Source organism: Acartia tonsa, chromosome 5, assembly GCF_053477335.1.
Source record: "Acartia tonsa isolate MP-2025a chromosome 5, ASM5347733v1, whole genome shotgun sequence".
Taxonomy (NCBI): Eukaryota; Metazoa; Arthropoda; class Copepoda; order Calanoida; family Acartiidae; genus Acartia; species Acartia tonsa.
Window position 1 is genome coordinate 11,913,013 of NC_137264.1, and position 20,359 is coordinate 11,933,371.

Here is a 20,359-nt window from a genome sequence, read left to right on the forward strand (position 1 = left end):
CCTACTGGTCCTTGTTTTATAAACACGGTTTTCTTTAAGGACTTTTACAAAATCTTGATAAGGTGGGAAAAGCCCACAGTGTCTAAACTTTTCCACCAATAATTTCGATCTAGGTTTTATGTTGGAGCTTAGCCACAGTGTTATCCCGGCGTACCTTGCCTGGACTTCCTAGCGGTCAAGTGGGCAAACCCGAGCCCAAGTGGTCATGGAGGGAGCATGCCTTGCCGGTCACAGACATTGATGTCACTTCCGGTGGCCTCCAGGTAATGGATCTTTTTAAAAATAAAGTACATACTTTAATTGTTATTGCTATTTGTATGGTCCAAGGGACCTCTAAAACAGCTGTCTCCAAAAATTTGTGTTAATGTCAGGAATTTAGCTTATCTTTGTAGTTTTTTTATTGAATTTTCAATATGCATTGATTAAAAAACTGGAATAATTTTTTTAGCCTTTATGATTTCTTTCAGGGAAAGTTGTTTAGTGTATCACGTGACCAGACTTGCAAAGCCTACTGCCTCGTCAAAGGACAAATCCTCCTGTCCGTCGCCTTCAAAACCGCCTTGACCGCCGTCACCGTGTCCATCAACTGTGACCTCGTGTGTGTGGGCGCCGAGAGTGGGGATATCTATCAGTTTAGCCTGCGCAACATGCCGCGCACCGTGACGGTGACTAGCGAGAGCATGGGCGCGGAGTCGCCAATGTTTCAAGGGCATACAAAGGAGGTGAAGGTGCTTAGCCTGTCCCTGGATGGGACTCAGCTGGCTTCGGGTGGCACGGATCATCTAGTCAAGCTGTGGCACATGAAAAGTGGACAGTGCGTCCGCACTTTGGAACATAAAGGTCAGCAATACTAATAACATGGGATAAGACAATAGAAGATGAACATCTTATGATAAACAAAATTACCCCTTCTCTGATTATCGTTGGAAAAGTTTGAGCAAAAAAATACCTAAAGATTTAATAGAAGTATTTAAACTAAGTTTAAGCTAACTATTTTAAAACTTTGGGTACCAGCATGATTTTACAGTCCAATATGCTTCCTCCCTAAATAACTGTATACTTTCTACCCCCCCCCCCTCCCCCCCCCTCCTCCTCACCTTATTTACTAAAACTAATTATAGAGGTAGAAATTTAATATTTTTATTTTTTTAATGCTTCAAGAATTTTCCATAATGTTTTCAACATTGTTTCAGGAATAATAACCTGCCTGACGTACATGCTACCGCCTCCAGGCCTCCAGATGGCTCCAGACTCTACCTGGCAACCCTCCAGGAAACTAGTCCCCCTCCAGAAGGGCTGCAACCCCAACGAACCCTTCAAAGTTAATATTCTCTGTCGCGAAAATAAAGACTATGAAAAATATAATGAGGGTAATGATAATTCCAACACAGTTTCAGTTGGATCAACACAAGAACAGTCAAATCCAAAGTTGGAGGGAGAGCTGAGAGATTTGAAAGAAATTAACAAGGAGCTGTATACATTTTCTCTTACGAATATCTTGGAACGCGATCTGTGATAATTTACAATTTTGTTATTATTTTTTTGTTATTTTTTCAGAGCATTTCTGTGCAAAAAAGCTTTAATAATGGGAAAACACGCTGTCGGTACGCCAAAATGGATTTCAAATAAGATTAAATCAAAGGGTTTGCAGAAATTGAGATGGTAAGATTATTAATAGATACCTGACATACTGATGCATGGACGTACAGATTTTAACCATTGCATTGGAAGGCTTCGCGTAATAATATTATTCAATTATGAATAGTCAAATTGCAGATAAATTAATATTCTCCTTTCAGACGTAGTGGGGCTTTTACTTTGTTGAAGCTATTTTATTTTATGTAATTTTTCAATCTTCGAATACAGATCCTTGGTATTTTAGGGGTACAGCTTGTCATATATCTTTACTTCCCTTATACAAAATGATTGTTTTAAACTTTGTAGAAACTTGTAAGTTAACAATACCTACTTAATTATTTCTTGTTGTTTCTAGTTTTTTTTCCAAACAATATTATTAGCTAGGTACCTACCTAAACTTAACTATGTTGTTTTATGTATCCAAATGTTCAGGTATTGTCAGATGTGTGAGAAGCAGTGTCGAGACGAGAACGGATTCAAGTGTCACATCAGCAGCGAATCACATCAGAGACAGCTGTTACTGTTCGGAGAAAATCCGGCAGAATATCTTAGGTTGGTTGTTTTTTTTTTGTACTATGTTCTAATATTTCGAGACCCGCGACTGAAGTGTAGCGTAAACGTTGTTGTGGAGGTGATGGGTTCGAATCTCGTGTTGTAACCAAGTAGGGAAATACCTTGGCTTGGGAGTAATTTTGAAATATTTACCAACAAGACTTCCACACAAAGATCGTGCCCTTAAAGTGTTGGTTTTCTGCAAAAGTTAGGATTTTAGTGCTAAGGAAACTATTAAAAAGTAAAAAAAGGCTTGGCCCCAACGTTGATACCAACTTCCTCCCTATAGGTGTACTGTTTAAGAATAAATCTAACCATAGGATTTGAAGGAAGGTTTTGTTTTAAGCATCATTTCCTGTCCTGGGTCATGGCAATTGCACTTCAGTAGACTAAATCAAGCTGGTACCCAAAGTTTTTTAAACACGGTTTCTCATTATTAGACTTCAATTTTTGAGTTTTAATTGATTTTAATCTACAGAAGTCGTAATTTTCATATTTGGGAGTGAACGTAAATTTATATTACATTGTATTATCCCTCTAGATCCCTGAGATTAGAACAAAACTATATCTATTAGAATTAATTTTTCCTAGTGATTACTCTAAACAGTTTGAGAAGGGCTAATCTGATATATTGAAGCGCCAATACCCTGGGAAAAAGTCCATGCCATTATCGTTCATTGTCTTATCCCTTAAGATCCCTGAGACTCAATTTGTATCTAATGAAATAATTTTTCCTAGTGATTACTCTAAACAGTTTGAGAAGGGGTACTCTGATATATTGAAGCGCCAATACCCCGGGAAAAGAGTCCATGCTAATGTGGTTTATCAACAATATATTGGTTATAAGGTTAGTTTTTCTTTTACCAGCAATGCTACTGTAATTGTATTTCATAATAATAATTTGCGTATTTACTTAAAGGTTTTCTACACTTGTAGTCATAGGAATCGAAGAACAGAAAAATAACTTAATACCATCCAAAGACCTACATCTAAAAATAAATTGACATAAAACCACCCATTGGAACATAAACTCATCCCCCCTTGCCCCCTAATTGGGGGAGGTTTGAATTCCAGGTAAAACAAAAATCAAGAATTATTACCCAGGTACTTTTTAAGAATATTTTTTTCTTCCATTAACCTATCTTCCTTATGTATAATCTTTTTGTCATTTTAGGAACACGTGCATATGAATTCAACATGTTGGGTGACGCTCACCTCCTTTATCAAACATTTGGGCAGGACGGGCAAGGCTGTGGTTGATGAAACTGAAAAAGGTAATGATGGCAAATTGCAATCCTATCCTATATCATTGTACACTGAAGTAAATAGATGTATACATTTATAAGTTTCTAATTCTTGGTTGTATTTACCTATTGTCCAACCTCAAAATATACTAAAATTTAAATAGTTTGTTTGTTTGAAGCTGAAGATCTCTGAAAATGTTGATCCGAATTATCTTTTTATTTTCAAGGAATCTATATAAATTGCTTGGGTTGGTTTTAGGCTATTTTCATTACCTTAAATTCTTATCTTCAGAGGCTAGGGGGAAGCAACTAGTATAAATATAAAAAATGAACACTAGGCTAACAAACTGGTAATAATTTTATGACCAATTCTTAATATTCGTTAAAAATTGTCTGTAATACGATGCTATACATGATTTTTCTGTATGGTTGATAGCTAGTTATAAACCAGCGGATATTAATTGGTTTCGAAGCCATACTAGATAACCTATTAGCATTATTTAAACAAACATATATCACAAGGACTCTGACAGGAAATTGACAACTTATTCATACGTACTGTACTAAATCAATCTTTACGTGGACTAATTTAACCAAATTAGGGTTTTTTTAGGTTTTTTATAATTCATACAACCCCCTTAAGTTATTCATTACAATAGAATACAATTTTAAAATTTATTTACTGTGTAAATATGCATAAATATGACGTTTTTACTGACAATTAGGTTGATTTTTACTCAAAGCATTTTTCTTGTAGACAATAAAATGATTATAACTTTCGTTCTATTTAAGATAAATTGATGAAATAAAAAGTATTTTCAATTTTATTATGCTGAGAAGTAGGGTTGGGCCGGATATCCGGTTTGGCCGGATATCCGGCCGGATACCGGATATTAAAACTATCCGGTTACAGGATATCCGGCTGATTTTTGACGCCGGATATCCGGTTATCCGTCCGGATATCCGGTAATTTGCCGGATATCGAATGTTTGCCATATATCCGGCCGGAACCGGATATCCGGCATTAGAAATCAGCCGGATATCCGGTATCCGGTATCCGGCCAAAAAAGTATTCGGCCCAACCCTACTGAGAAGTCACTTATTGGTTTTAAGAAATAATAAACCCCTTTGAGTTGGGGAGGGGGGGGGGGCGTTGAGTATCGAAATAATGAAACTAATGTAAATTTCTTTTTATGGTGGGTTTTAATGATTCATATAGCAGCCAAACTGTTTTTAGGCAATACCCCTTTGTCTGTCTGTCCAGGTAAAGAGCAAAAATATTTTTTGACTAAAACAATGCATTTTATCTCACCAAAATACTAAAATATCCTATAGTAGTACATCCTCATATAAAATGTGTTCAAGTCAATTTCAGGTTCCAGATATGAACCTGCAGATCCTGATCCTCCAGGTCTCCAGAAATCTTTAAAAGGCTCCTCTGGCCGCAATTTTTGACTTAGAGACGTAAAAGGGGGACATAACTGAAGCTTTTTTGATGCTGGGGGGGGGGGGGGGTTTTCTCCGGAACCACTTGATGAACCGTTCAAAGTCAACCCCCCTACCCCCACCCCCAAGCCCCCCGGGGCTTAAAACCCACCTAAAAATGAACCTAACCTTAATTTTCTCAGAAACCATTTGACCAATAGGGATGATTTTTTAAACTTAAGCTTTTATGCTTATAAACTAACTTCTAGTTTAGAAGTCACCCCCCTGCAACCAACCCCTAGCCCTCCGGGGCTTTAAAAAATCCTATAAATGAACCTAACCTTATTTTTCTCAGACACCATTTGACCAATAGGGATGATTTCTTAAACTTAAGCTTTTATGATTATAAACTAACTCCTAGATTATAAGTCACCCCCTGCCGCCAACCCCTAGCCCTCCAGGGCTCCAAAAACCCTAAAAATGAACCTACCTTTATTTTTCTCAGAAACCATTTGACCAATAGGGATAATTTCTTAAACTTAAGCTTTTATGGTTATAAACTAACTTTTAGATTTTAAGTCGCCCCCCTGCCGCCAACTCCTAGCCCTCTGGGGCTCCAAAAAATCCTAAAAATGAACCTAACCTTAATTTTCTCAGAAACCATTTGACTAATAGGGATGATTTCTTAAACTTAAGCTTTTATGATTATAAACTAACTCCTAGATTATAAGTCACCCCCTTGAAAATAAAGGTTAGGTTCATTTTTATGGGTTTTTTTTTGATCCCCGGAGGACTAGGGGTTAGCAGCAGGGGGGTGACTTCTATACCAAAAGCTAGTTTATAACCATAAAGGCTTAAATTTAAGAATTCATCTCTATTGGTCAAATGGTTTCTGAGAAAATTAAGGTTATGTTCATTTTTAGGGTTTTTTTGAGCCCCGGAGGGCTAGGAGTAGGTGCAATTACATACTTTTAAAAAAACTATGCTAAATTTAGAAATTCAAAAAAATTCTTAAGTAGATTTTACAATTTTTGCGTTCACTTCAACATATGATAAATCAGAAAGTCAACAAAATCGTTTTTTTTAACCATTATAAGACCTTTTTTCACTATTTTTCTTAAATCAATTTGATTGTTATATTGGCATGCATCTTATATGATAATATAAATGTTTATTTGTTTTAATTATATATTATTTTATTACATTTTTAATTTCCGTCAAAATATTTTACGCAAGAGTGCCTCAAATATAGCGTCAAGGGTAAATAATTAGTTTTAAAATTTATTTTCTCTATGAGCATCTGTGATTAATCCCTTATGAAATTTTTACCCTAATTACGATACGTAACACGAACATACATACACAAACATGATGCAACTTTTAGCAAAAAAAATAAAATTTTAATTTTTAAATATTTTTTTAAAATTATTGTGAACCACTTTTTCAATGTACTTTTACAAAATTATTTTATGAAAAAATTGAAAAAAAAGTTGCAGCATCCAATGTCTGTCAAATCCTTTCCTCTTCATTATGACTATGATTGAACAGAAGCTTTATAATTCAACCTTCAGACACAGCCTTGTGTGATGCAGTGATGTTTGGATTTCTTAGGAAACTACATCGGTTACGCAAAATGACGTAATTCTATCGACGAATTGGATCGGTTTTTGGCTAGAAACAGACTTATACAGTTAAATATGTCAATGTCTTTAAGTTATTTATAATCTATATAATGGCACCTTCGAAATAAGCTCATATTATATCAAACCTATATTCGCCCTTTAAGTTTAAGAAATCATCCCTATTGGTCAAATGGTTTCTGAGAAAATTAAGGTTATGTTCATTTTTAGGGGGGTCCTGAGCCCCAGGGGGCTAGGGGATGGGGGTAGGGGGTTGACTTTGAAACCATAAGATGTTCATACCCCTAAAGGCTTAAGTCAAAAAAATTTGCATGGTTCATCAAGTGGTTCCGGAGAACCCCCCCCCCCCCCCAGCATCAAAAAAGCTTATACATATGTCAACATAACATATCTAAATTTCATAGAATTTCATAGAGATCCGCAGCCGTTTTCCCTGCTGACCGCCTGCTGCGGCCGCTGAAATTTATATTTGATATTTCTAATATAAAATTTACTTAAAGATAAACATTTTCTGTAAAAAAATTGTTCTTCTAGCTTCAAAAATAAGAAAATTACAGCCGTTTAAAATAGCATAGAATTATCTTAATCAGTGGCTTAATTTTATACACCCGCCTTAAACACCTCCCCCCCCCCCCCCACTCTTTATTTTAAGGGGTGTAAATTTATTTCCTTTACACCCCCTTGGAATTTATAGAGGGGTGTATCTGAGGGTGTAGGCTCTTGTCAAGAGGGTGGACATGGGTGGACACCTAGGGAGGTGTATCCATCCCCCTTAATTTTACAAGGGTGGTGTAAACAACCCCTACACCAACCTTTTGCACGCCTTTGATCTTAACTATACTTTTAGTGTACATAAAGTTGTAAATTCAGTAACTATTCTACAAAAATTACCTTCCTAAATTGATATATGATTTTCAGGGTAATCTCCGGTGGACTAAACATTAAAATTTTATGGAAAAAAAGATATCTTTGGAACATGCATGACTTGAAATTATCCCCCCTTTGTACTCAATACGCATTTTTTATTCTAAGTGCGTCAATTTTGCGTTTAAAGATACCCTTTAATTTCTCCAAAAAATGATGAAAAAAGATAAATTTTTTTTGATAAAATGATAAAAGTATATGTAAAATGAAATAACCAGCAAAAAAAATTACAAATTACGTTAAATAGAACGAAAATTAGAGCATTATGTATGCCTTATAAAATGCGTATTTCTCATGAAAATTGTAATGATTTAGTGTGTTGAGTAAAATATTTACAAACTTCCCGCTTTTATAAGAAGCTAGAGCCTTTGTGATATGGTGGTAGGACTTCACTTCAGCATTATCTAAGAATCTACATATTAGATGTCTTTTATGATAGAGTGTACATTCAGACATACATCCTACCACTTTTATATCAGGAATTATTTAGGTTGGTTTGTAACCTGGGTGGAAAAAGATCAAGAACAGCTGGAATTTGAAAAGAGAATGAACAAAAAAGATAAAATGGCAAAGGTTGGCACTTTTTGTACATAGTGGATTTTCAGGAATCTTAAGGGATAAGACAATGGACGATAATTTAGTGTACAGTACACCCAGAAAAAAATAAATTACTTACCCTTTTTGTAGATTAGAATTATTGTTCAAAAAGTTTGGACACTAAAGGTATTAAGTTATTTACAACTTAATCGAGATTTTTTAATAGTTTCAAAAATTTTAAAGTCCTCATCCTCCGTGACTAAAATCTACCTCTCGTAACTTAAAAACAATTTATATACTCAGGGTTAAGTATTTTGAATAAAAAAAACATTTATCGCAGCAGTTTTTGGTGCTTTCCCTTAAAGAGCACTGAAACTCCAATCCCTATTTATTTTTTTAATTAGTTGAATATAAGCAAAGTTGTCTGTGCTCGACTAGGCACTATGGGTGAAACCACTCAATTTTTTTTGTAGCAAAGGATCTCGCTAACCGCTGAACCGATATGGTTCTCCTTTAAAGTAAAGCTTCTTATAGATCCTGAAATAATTTTTTTTTATTTTGATGAATAAGCCTGGGTACATTTAAGGATATTTTTCTGCCCTTGAATATCCCGACGAATATCAGGCCCCTTGATGCTAAGGGCGCAACCGCAACTCTTACATAAATTGATATTTGTTTCTAGGATGACGAGGAACGAGTGAGAGAGTATATAGAAGCACAGATTCAAAAGGCTAAGGCCGAAGAAAAAAATACTGACGTGCATGAGGCTACTGAGCTAATCAAAGGCAAGGCGAAACTATAGAGTAGTTACGACCAGGGATCTAAAGGGATAAGACATGGCCGATAAATTGATGTACATACATTACCCAGTGATTAAATACAAAATTAAGCTAATCAAAGGCAGAGTGAAACTATAGAGTAGTTACGACAGATTGTACAATCATCAGAACATTTCTAACCTAAAATAAGCTTTATAAAAAAATGATGGATCATGAACAGAAAATGAAGTAGCGGGTTTCTTTGTATTTTTACAGCAGGTTTTCTGCTGTTTCAATCCATTGCAGGGCCTGTTTCCTAACCATGCGGGGCAATAAGGGGGGGGGGGGGGAAGTTCTGACACTTTTGCGTAAACGGTGATTATTGGCTTTGTCTTTGGACTGAGAGGATAGGCTATTAGGGATAAAATCATTCTTATATGATGAATTTCCCCCAGATTTAAGATTTTTTGGATAGGCCTCCAGGTTCCGGAGCTCCAGGCCTCCAGGTTGTCTCTCTACAGGTAAAAATGAAAAAAAAAATTTTTTTTTAAGAGTTATATGTCAGCTTATGAGACAAAATATGTATGTTTTTTCTTCAAATATGTGAATAACAATCAAACTTAAGTATATTTTGTTTTATAAGTTAACTTCTAACTCTTCAAAAAAAAATCTTATTTTTAATTTTTACCTGTACAGAGACCACCTGGAGGCCTGGAGCTCCGGAACCTGGAGGTCTATCCAAAAAATCTTAAATCTGGGGGAAATTCATCATAAAAGGATGATTTTATCCCTAATAGCCTATCCTCTCAGTCCAAAGACAAAGCCAATAATCACTGCTTACGCAAAAGTGTCAGAACTCCCCCCCCCCCCCTTTACATTTACCTAACCTAAAATATTCAATAGCTAATGTGAAAATAAGATGAAACCAACTACTTCGTTTTCATTACATGATCCAAAATAATTTTTATCAAAAAGTTTTCTTGTGAACCATATATTTACCACTAAAAACATGTTTATTATTATGACAGAGTTTATTGTTTTTCCTTCTGATTCTTTACTGCATTATGCTGTGATTATTACCTACTAACAAAGAAAATAACAAGATTTTTGGAAAAAAAAACTTTATTTTTAAGTAAAATTTATACAAATAACTAAGTATAACTAAATAATGTTTATAAGTAATAGTTTATTTACTCGAACATTTACCAATTAAAATCATATTTCAACCTGTCCCTCTATCTATTCTAAAGTTTTCTTTCGCCTTTAGGAGAGGATGAAGTAGTTAAATTGGAACTTAAAATTCAAGAGAAAAAACTGAAGGTAGATTCTTTTCATTTTAAAAAGTCAGAGGTACAAAGATAAGCCAATGAAAGAAATAAAACTTCCCTCATTCAAAATGTATCATATTTTTAATTCAATGCAATGGACCAATCAACGTATTCCTTATTTTTATAGTCCTACAAAATTAAAAAAGTACAGCTTCTCAATGCTAAAGGTATATCCGATAGACAACCTAGGTACTGATAAGAAAATTTATTTGATTTCCATAATATTTCATTTTAAAAGTATTAAAACGAACTTTTTCAACACTTCATTGTTCTTTTTTTCACGATAAGCAATTCTGTTTATTACTTATTATGTATGTGTTTTTGTTTAAGTTCTTTTAAAAGCTTTGCTTGAATTATCTAGCTGTAAAAAGTTTAATGTTTTGTTTACATTTTCAAGAAATATATTCTCGCTGTATTCATATATGTGCAGTGCACAGGAAGGGAGGAACTTTGATTTGTAAATTGTACTGGTTCCCAAAGTTTTGTAAAACTAATCACTCTTTCGTTGGTTTAAAAATTTGGTTATGATTATTTATTCTTGATTTGTTGGTTTAAACTTGTACTATATAAATTTTTCAACCAATAATTTTAATCTTCAGAAAGTGGAATTTTGTTAATTATCAAAAGAGAATATGTCGTCTTATCCCTTAAGATCCCTGACTTTTGCTATTCAGAGATACTTGGACAAGTGATTGGAAGATAAATTTATCCTCCATCCCAATAAATAAATAAAACTTCATTAACTTATACAAAATTTGAAATTAATATTTATCCTTCTCGGGTCCTTCTATCCGTGGTTAGAAGAGAATTATTATAACTTTGTTTACATTATAATCGTATTTTGAGTTAGTCATAGTTTTACTGTTTTAGAAAAATAAATCTTGACTCTTAATAGTTTTTCTGTGATGCATGTTCTTTATTGAATTTAGGGGGAAAAAGATTTGTAGATTTGTTTAACTTTATATTAACTTATACAGTCTTATTTTATTTATTTATAATTTCAGAACAAAGTTTATTATTGTACCTACCTTTCGTAATTTTATTTGAATATTTATTATGTAACATTATTAAAATGCAAATTAATACATAATAACAAGGACAAGTAACTTACATTTGTGTTCAGAAACACACAATCAAATCAGCAGGGATATTAAGGGATAAGACAATAGATGATAAATTATTCATATATTTACACCCAAATTTATGATTAACAAAATTATACATTTTGTTGATTAAAATCTATCAAGAAAGTACAAATTGTTTAAACTAATGAATTAAAGTCTATATTTAAAACTTTGAGGACCAGTATAATTTACAGATCAATGTTACCTACCTCCCTGAATTAATAAGTTCTTAGTCTGTGAACTTGTTTGGTTTCCTTGCTCGTATTTTAACATAAAAGTTATTTTATTGCTAAAATAATTAAAGAACAATTTTTGTCTTTTCTTTTCACAATTATCATATCAGCTCTGTAGTTCATTCTATGCTCTCTTTCTCCCTCTCTATTTCTCTCATTATCTCTCTCTCTCTTTTTTTTTTCTCTGTTTACCTCCCTCTTTCTCTCTTTCTCTTCCCCCCCCCCCCTCTTTCTCTTTTTCTTTCATGCATTCTTTTTCTCTTTCTTTCTATGACATTGTCCACTTATGTTCAGCTTTGCAATGGTAACTTATTAGGAATGTAAGGTACAAGTTTATCTTCCATTTATGCATCCGCCAATCCCTGATGAAATTTACCCCTACAAATTTCAGGGAAGAACGGGACAGTTCTGATTTTTTAGATTTACACCACGCCCCCCCCCCCCCCTCTCGCAAAAAGAATATCAGCAATAAAAGGCAGAATAATACACAATATATTAATTTATCATTTATTCTCAATTTCTTCATCCCTGTATCCGTGGTTAAATTTACCGCGATGAATCCTTATAATTTCTCTTGATATTCGGTGTTCTTTAATTTCCGCATATTATCACATGCGCATGGCAGGTATCTAAAGGGATAAGACAATCGCCTATAAATTGTCGTACATCCTTAATTATAATAAACAAAATTACTCCTGTAAATAAAAATTAGTTTGAATACTCAACATAATGAGCTAATCCAAAATTGTAACCTACAGAAGGGGTAATTTGAGGATTGTCATTGGAAATGTTCATCAATTTATCAACCATTGTCTTATCTCTTTAGATCCCGTTTTATAATAATATGTGTTTTTGATCAGGGATCTAAAGTGGTAAGACAATGGCCCATAAATTGATGTACATATCACAAGACACTCAACGTAATGAACCAGTTAATCAAAAATAAAAGTACCCAAATTTTTAAAGCCAACATATAAGAAAACGTTATTATAAACTTTTGGGACTAGTGTAATAAACAGCCCAATGACTCCTTCCTCCCTGGGTTTTGATGAATTTATTTGATACATATACGGAGGTGAATATGCACTTTTATATTATTTTGCTGCTGCAGTTTAGTTTCATAATACTTTTATACAGTATCACTATTTATACCTTGGAGGGAGATTATATTGGACTGAATTATATTGGTCCCCAAAGTTTTATAAATATATTCTTCCATTCGATAGTTTCATAATACTTTTATACAGTATCACTATTTATACCTTAGAGAGAGATTATTTTGGACTGTAAATTATTCTGGTCCCCAAAGTTTTATAAATATGTTATCCTATCATATCAGAAAAAAAGTAAAGCTTTTGGAAAATTGAAACAAATTGAAATAAACAGATAAATTTTAAAACTATATAATAGAATGATAAAATGAGATGATTAAAAAGTTAGAATTCAAGTGTGTATTTTGTTGAATATAATCGATTTTTATTGTGTTGAAATTTAGGTAGAATTTTTTCTCTCTCTAGTTGAAATTTGATATTTGTAATGTGTACTTAGTGTACATATTATTAGTTAAAAATTTATTTACGTACCCGTGTACAACTGTTAGAATCAGTGAAAAGGTTTAAAGTTTCAGAAGGCCAGGGATCTTAGAGGATAAGGCAATGAACGATAAATTGATATACGTTCCTAATGATCATTAACCATTTGGACACTACTATTTTGGAACCAACCAATTAAAAGTACCCAAAGTTTTATAGCAAACGAATAAGAAAACATTGTTATAAGACTTCAGGTTCTAGTGTAATATACTCTCAATTGTCCTCTCCCGCCCTGCAAATCGCTGAATTTCATTCACATACTTTTTTAGGAGGAAAGTGAGAAAAAGCTAAAAAACGTGTTCAAAGATGTGGCCAAAACTGACAAGAAAAAGGACGGCAAAGATGGCGGTGACTCGAGTAAACGAAAAATGTCGGCTCTGGAAGAAATTATGGCATATGAAAAAAGCAGGCACATAGAAAACTTTACAATGATAACGACAGCAAGATAGTTTAGAAAAAAATCTTTCAATTTTAAAGAAAAAATCTTCAAAAAAATAATAAAAAAGTTAACCATTTTTTAAGTTTAATTACACTGATAGGTCAATTAAATATGAATTACTTAGCGGCTGCGCCCATAGCACCTATTGGCTCTTTTAGTAGGGAAGGACAGGTAAATCTTAGTAATCAAATAGCCTAAAATTAATAAGGTACATATGAGTAGCTTCCTTAAGAAGGAGAACTCAATCGGCTCAGTAGTTCTTAAGATCCTAAACTACAGATAAAAAAAAACATTACATATGTTCCATTATATATTTTTTGACATGTTATTTTGTTTACAAAGTCAAAATAAATAACAAACTTAGCTACTTGTTTGTTTATCTATAGTTTTCTATGGTTAGGAAAAAGATGGCTAAACCCTCGGATGAACCAGAAACATCAGATTCTGCCGCCCCCTGGCTAATCAAAGTAAGTTTAAAGAATTATTAAAGTTCTGTCTTTTGAAGATAAAAAGTAATGGATTTTCATTTTATAAAACTTTTACAACATTAGGTACCTACCTAGGTAAACATTGTAATTTTGTAGTTACTGCTATGAAAATTGATTTTGACGTGTTAGAATATGATTCGAACAATCCAATGATATTAATGAAAACATTTGTTTGCATTCATTAAGCTAAGATCTCGTAAATTAAGAAAGTAAATCTTTTTTTATTTGTTCATAACTTAGACTAGCGATTACCCCCCCCCCCCCCCACATCCTAGAAGCCTCTAGGGGCACTTAAGGTGGGAGGGGGTAAAGTCGAGATCCTCCTATTTTCAATTTGAGTTTAAAAATAATTTTTTTTGAAGGGGAGGGGGGTGGGTAATCTTTCATAGGGAGGGTAATAGATAATAATCTTTCCTGGACTTATAAGAGGCTTCAATGTAAAGGAGAACCATATCGGTTCATCGTTCTGGGAGATCCTTTGCTGCAGAAGCTTATTACTTTTTATGATAGGATATGTAAAACTTTCTAGATATTGTCATCCTTGTTTATTTAGGGCATCGTGGTGAAGGTGGTTGCCAAGTCCTTGGGTGAGAAGTACTACAAGAAGAAAGGATATATCAAGGAGTTGGTTGATGATTATGTCGGTCTTGTTGTCATGAACGATACAGGCAAGTTATTCTCTGTTCAATATGTCAAGAAGTTTATTTGTCAATTTTACTAAAAATGCATCTTTGTATTTTAAAGATAAAGAGAGTTCCTAAGCTATTTCACTACTAGGTATGACCTTTAAAAAAAATCGCCGTAAAAGCTTTCTTAAAATGGAAAACACAATCGGTTTAGTGGTTAACAAAATCTTAACGGACGAACAAAGAAACCCAAACTATTTTCTATAAAAGGATAGGATATTAATGAAATATGTCGTAGATTAATAAAAGGATATATTTTAGGAGCCAAATTGAAGTTGGATCAAGAGCATTTAGAAACTGTAATACCACAGGTATAAACATTTCCAGTATGGCTATCAAACTGATTAATATCCGCTGGATTAGAACCGGTTTTTCTGCCTTACTGAAATAATGTATAATTAAACAAAAATGCTTTTAATCTTTAATTTTTATTTTTCATTTAATATCCGCGGAAAGATGTCTATAATACGATAAATAACTATTACTTATTCTGATAGAATAGATACTCAAAGGGAGGAAGAAGACATTAAACTCCAAATTATACTGGTGCCGAAAGTTTTATGTTGTCCCATCGATTGTTTCATAAACTTTTGGAACTTTGAATAAATCTTATATGTTATTTTCTTTTTTTGTCCAAGTTATTGTTAACTTCCTATGCTGCGCTACGTATGGACAATAAATAATTGCTCTCGCTATTTCTATGAATATACTTTTATAAACAAAAAGTATTATTTTCTTTCCTATTTCTTTAAAAGTAAGAGAAAGTTAATTACTTTTCTATTTCTGATTACATCAATTTTACATTAACTGCTCTGATTAAGGGATAAGACAATGGATAATGAATGCATGTTCTCAAACTTCTCATGATAATAAAATTATCCCTTCTGTATATCAAAATTATTGGTTGAATAGAAGTATTAACTGCAAGTTTGGCCCAATATATCCAGTAACCATTGTTTTTAAGCCACCAAATAAGAGAAAGTTATAGTAAAACTTTTGGTACCAGTGTAATTTACAGTTCAATGTCTACTACCTCCTTGCAAATGATCTCTTACTATGAAATGCGCTTTTTACATTAAACAAACCATTTACAATATTAAGAAATATGTATTTGTTTAATTTAAACATTTTAAAAGTTCAATAAATAAACGTTAACTTACACTTCATAATATATAGTATAGTAATTTAATTTCATTATAAATGTCTTACTTTTTAGTAGGTTTAAAGTATACTTTTGTGCCTTTTCATAGAGGCTTATGATTAATGAACATCTTTTGTTTTAATTTATTGTAGGAGGGACGTGATGTGAAGATCTTGGCTGGCAAATATAGGGGAGAAACAGCGGAATTAAGGTGGGAACATTTTTCATTAACTAGATTACTGTGAAAATATATTTGTCTGTCGCTTTAAGCGGCTTACTTAAAATGTGTGGTATGTTATACTAAAGGGAAGTTGAGCTTAAAGAGTGTGAAAAATTTGTTTCGTTGAATTGATTGAAATTGTGCCAAAGAATTGGATGCCAGTAACAAGAAAATAAATTTCAAAAAATTGAGAAGTAAAATATTGAATTGGAACAAGATAAACGTTGGTGATTTTGCGATTTAGCGGTCCCTTTTTTGCTGCGTAAAAGCATTTGTTAAAAATAATTATCACCTATCGTTTTAAAAATTATTTCCAATGAAAAGACAAATTATGATATTTTTCTTTAGAATATATACCTCAGAAACGTATGATTGACAGCTTAAAACGAAATGAATTTTATTAATATGGTAATTTTATTTTCAGGAAAATAGACACAGACAAATTTAGCGGAGTATTGAAGCTTGATTCTGGTGATAAGATCACTCTGCCCTATGAACAATTCAGTAAAAAATATCAACCTTAAAGTACTTTTTTTGTTTTGTTATTATTTTTTGTTAAGTTGTAATTTATAATGTAGGGAGAGGGGATTATTGTCATGTGTATATCTCGTAAGTCAAGGTATGTAAGACAGTAGGTTTCATCACATAAAGCTAAAACTGTTCTCAAAAGTTTTAAAGACACGTTTTCCCATTTGTTGGACTTAAATCTTTGGGAACTTTTGTTAATTCTTGATTAGGTTGTAAAAAAAATATTAATCTTAAGAAAGAGTAATTTTGTTTATCATAATTTATCGTGCATTGTCATATCCCTTAAGATCCCTGGGTTTTACACTCTTTGTTCTTTGATTACGAAATCTCTTCAATAATCATCCCTCCCTTTCAATATGATATTTGCTAGGAAAAATTACAACTAATTCATTGTCATTTTTTTTTACAACTTAAGTACGAAGTATTAATAATCCCAAAATATTATACTTGTTGATTTGGGGAAATATCTAAATATTCTCCATTGTTATATTTCTGTTTTTTTTTTACCTAATACATGAAAATTCATTCTTACTGAAACTTTGTTTGTACATTTGTTATAAATATTGTAAACTTTAAACATGAAAGAATTATCATTCAAAATTCTTAAAATAGAAAAGGTTATTGTAGTTCATTAATCTGATTTTTTACAGTTTTTTTTCAAATACTTTACCTGAAAAAAATCCGGGTATTTTATAATCAAATTTCAAAACTTTCAGAAGTGATTGACTACACAAAAAAAATGTCTGAAACCGAAATTCGGCGGAGGGGAGGGGGTGGTGATGTTGGGGCTGGCACAGACCCGGGGGGCCAGTCCGAGTCAGATGCGGATAGGATAATGCTAAGGTAACAGTTGGATATATTTAGTAGCGCAGTCACTCTATAATTTGGGTGTTTCTGTACGTCTATAATTCCATCAAAGCAAGATCACAATGATGTATTGTTATGAGTAGAACAATCTGTGTTTAATTGGTTTTCTCCTGAATTCTTGTTTTTTACTCAATATTAGGGAGAAGAAAGGATAGTAAGTTTTTCTATATTTTAGTCAGAGATCTTAAGGAATAAGACAATAAGAGGATAAATTTATGTACATCCCAATGACGATAAAAAAATTGCCCCTTCTCTACATTAGGTTATAGGATTTAAAAGAAGCCAAAGTTTTTGAACTAACGGATGAGACAGTATCCTTTTATAACTTTGGGTACCATGTCCAATGTCTCCTCCCTCCCTGATTTTTGTTGTGTTAAGGGATGAAAGTGACATGGGCGACAATGGTTAGTGTTTGTAAAAGAAAAATCGTAACTTTAGTTCCCCTTCAAAGTCTTGTTTTCCAAAATTTGATGAAAATTAATGGTCGTTGACTTGACAGGGAGTGATGGGACTTTGGACTGTAAATTTAACTGTTACCTAGTTTTACAAACATTTTGTTGGCAAAATTCTTTGGGTACTTTTATTGAATCTTGATTGGTTGTTACCAAACTTTTCAACCAAATTATTTGGTAGATTTGCTTTAATTTAATGTATTTAGGGATGAAAGCGATATGGACGACAAGCCAATGGTTAGTGATGATATTGGAAAGAAAATTGGACAGGTTTTGTAGTTTTCATTTAAATTCATTATATATGTTATTTGAACAACCCAGTAAAATCTTCTTATTAAGCTAAGGAGAAGCTTCACTGTAAAATACAACCATTTAAAAGATCTTAACCTTTAAACAGATACCTAGATATTTTATTACTTGTAAATTATAATTGGAGTATTGTTACCTTCTCAATCTATTATCAAGTTTTAACTTTGATGTCTTACTTTTTTATGAAAAAAAAACAAGGATGGGTTTCTAAGCTTGCTAGGCACTTTGAGGGCAATCACAATAATTTCTTATTTTGATTTTAGGACAAACCCCCTGAGGCATTAGATAACATGTTGAGTGGTCTACCCCCCAGATGGAAGAACTGGGTCATCCGGGGCATTTTTACTTGGCTTATGATTGGTGGATTTGCTCTGATAATCTATGGCGGCCCGTTGGCACTTATGATGACAACTTTCTGCGTTCAAGTCAAGGTAGGGGGCATCATTTTCAGTATGGCTTCAAAACCGATTAGGTAGTATCAGCTGGATTAGAACTGGTTCTCGACCATACTAAAAACTTATGTATAGCATCGTTTTACAGACAATGTTACACGAATATTGACATAAAAATCGGTAAAATACCTGTAAGCCTGGGCCTTTGGCCCTTTGGGGCTAACAAAACTGGTTTTAATATTCATATTAATATCCACGGAAAGCTGTCTATGTTACGATGCGATGAATAACTATATGTGAAAGGAAAACATTCTATTTATCTTGAGTAATCGTAGGATAAAACAATATTATCGTATCGTTGGGTTGATGTAAATCCCGAATAATAACTAACTGAATTGCCACTTCTGTAATTTAAGATTATTGGTTGTTACGGTCGGACACCACTATTTTGTACCCACCAATTAAATTGTTATAATAGTTTTTATAACTTTTGGGTGGCATTATCATTTAGAGTCCAAATTTGAAGTATTTGTTTTAAAAGTCAGCAAACTCCTATTTTATGTAGTTCAAAATTTGGCCGCTAGGTGTCTCAAAATAAATTAAATTAACGTATATTCTTTTCTTATAGAATATTTTTACATTTAAAAACAAATTAAATATGGTTCATATTTTGAATAAATCAATTTTAGGATTCTATTCTCAACGTTATATTGATTTAAAATTTAACCAATCAAAACTATTGAAAACCTTCTGATTGGTTATGAAAACAAGAGTATTTCTTTACACAGACGAACGACAAATCGAATTATAGAGTAGCTTTGCTTTTATAATTTTAACGCGACAGCGTTCATAATTAGCGAAGCATAAGCTTATGAATTTTCTTGAGGGCTTTAACCAAGCCTGATGACTAATATGAAGCTTCCTTGCCGGTGGGTATCTAGATAAAATATATAGCTATATACATATAAGGCTTATTCTCATAGGTTTTAATAAGAATCTATTGGACCGGTTGGTTGATTAATTACTATGTTTTATACTTGCGAATGCGCCCATAGCATTTATGGGCTCTTCTATATTTCAAGGGATATGGAAGGGCAGAAAATAGCCTAAAACCATTGAAGCTTTACCATATCGGTTAGCGAGATTCTTCACTACAGACCAAAAAAAGTTTACTACTTCATATAATAGGATAATTCTATTCTTCTAAGGATAGTTAAACGTGAAGTATTACATGTATAAGAAAATTTCTTGGCAATTAATCTTAGTCTGCTGAATTATGAAATTTTGCGCATATTGGACATTTTTCATTTAATTTTTCAGCTTGTAAGTTTCAGAAATTAATTTCTTTATATACTATGTTTCTTGTGTGTCTGTACAGTATACACCAAATTACAATAATAAATGTATAAATACAGAAGTATAACAACCAGACAAATAACAGGAGTCCCCCGTTGTGGACACCTTTTTCGCCTGCTAGTAAATCGCTTTCTGCTAATTTATAACCACTTGGCTGTATTTATATTCCCGACCCCATTGGTTGATTTTCAAAGACCTAATTGAAAGTCGGGTTCTCGGGGTGGGAACATACAGTTATTGAACCCCTTCCCCTTCTATTGTTTTACTCTAATAGTACAATAATCTTTCCTCCATTTCATAAAGGCATAAGTTTTCATAAAAACTATCTTGTTTATTTCTAGTGTTTTGCTGAAATTATCAATATTGGGTATGCAGTGTACAAGATGGATAATCTCCCCTGGTTCAGATCTATGTCTTGGTACTTTCTTATAAGTAAGTTTTTAGTTTAGAATTCATCCGCTAGATTCCTCTCTATGCAATTTAAAG

General features: G+C 32.9%; 3 protein-coding genes across 12 annotated transcripts in view; all 3 read left to right on the plus strand.

The window, feature by feature from the left end:
- Positions 1 to 1,558, plus strand: part of LOC145318762 (WD repeat-containing protein 18) — a 6,032-nt gene extending 4,474 nt beyond the window's left edge. For all 6 annotated transcript variants that reach the window (XM_080160282.1, XM_080160284.1, XM_080160286.1 and 3 more), the window contains 3 exons: positions 114 to 263; positions 468 to 840; positions 1,194 to 1,558. In XM_080160282.1, the coding sequence (XP_080016408.1) occupies positions 114 to 263; positions 468 to 840; positions 1,194 to 1,516 (846 nt within the window). In that variant the 3' untranslated portion in view covers positions 1,517 to 1,558. The remainder of the gene's footprint in view (positions 1 to 113; positions 264 to 467; positions 841 to 1,193) is intronic.
- kin17 (kin17 DNA and RNA binding protein) lies at positions 1,527 to 17,215 on the plus strand. Its single transcript, XM_080160289.1, has 13 exons — positions 1,527 to 1,662; positions 2,071 to 2,190; positions 2,929 to 3,037; positions 3,365 to 3,464; positions 7,914 to 7,996; positions 8,643 to 8,745; positions 9,986 to 10,038; positions 13,265 to 13,404; positions 13,835 to 13,901; positions 14,476 to 14,590; positions 14,870 to 14,919; positions 15,902 to 15,960; positions 16,394 to 17,215. The coding sequence occupies exons 1-13, from the start codon at positions 1,586 to 1,588 to the stop codon at positions 16,491 to 16,493; spliced, it is 1,176 nt and encodes a 391-aa protein (XP_080016415.1). The 5' UTR covers positions 1,527 to 1,585; the 3' UTR covers positions 16,494 to 17,215.
- Cds (CDP-diacylglycerol synthase) overlaps positions 17,212 to 20,359 on the plus strand; it is a 12,468-nt gene continuing 9,320 nt past the window's right edge. For all 5 annotated transcript variants that reach the window (XM_080160275.1, XM_080160276.1, XM_080160278.1 and 2 more), the window contains exons 1-4: positions 17,212 to 17,340; positions 18,023 to 18,086; positions 18,389 to 18,556; positions 20,215 to 20,305. In XM_080160275.1, coding sequence (XP_080016401.1) covers positions 17,237 to 17,340; positions 18,023 to 18,086; positions 18,389 to 18,556; positions 20,215 to 20,305 — 427 coding nt within the window. In that variant the 5' untranslated portion in view covers positions 17,212 to 17,236. The remainder of the gene's footprint in view (positions 17,341 to 18,022; positions 18,087 to 18,388; positions 18,557 to 20,214; positions 20,306 to 20,359) is intronic.

Excerpts from the sequence above, each read along its gene's own strand:
- kin17 (XM_080160289.1), top strand. The coding sequence starts at position 1,586 with ATGGGAAAACACGCTGTCGGTACGCCAAAATGGATTTCAAATAAGATT. Across the intron at positions 13,405-13,834 it reads ATGGCATATGAAAAAAGCAG|GAAAAAGATGGCTAAACCCT; the intron begins GCACATAGAAAA and ends TTCTATGGTTAG. Across the intron at positions 14,920-15,901 it reads TAGAAACTGTAATACCACAG|GAGGGACGTGATGTGAAGAT; the intron begins GTATAAACATTT and ends AATTTATTGTAG.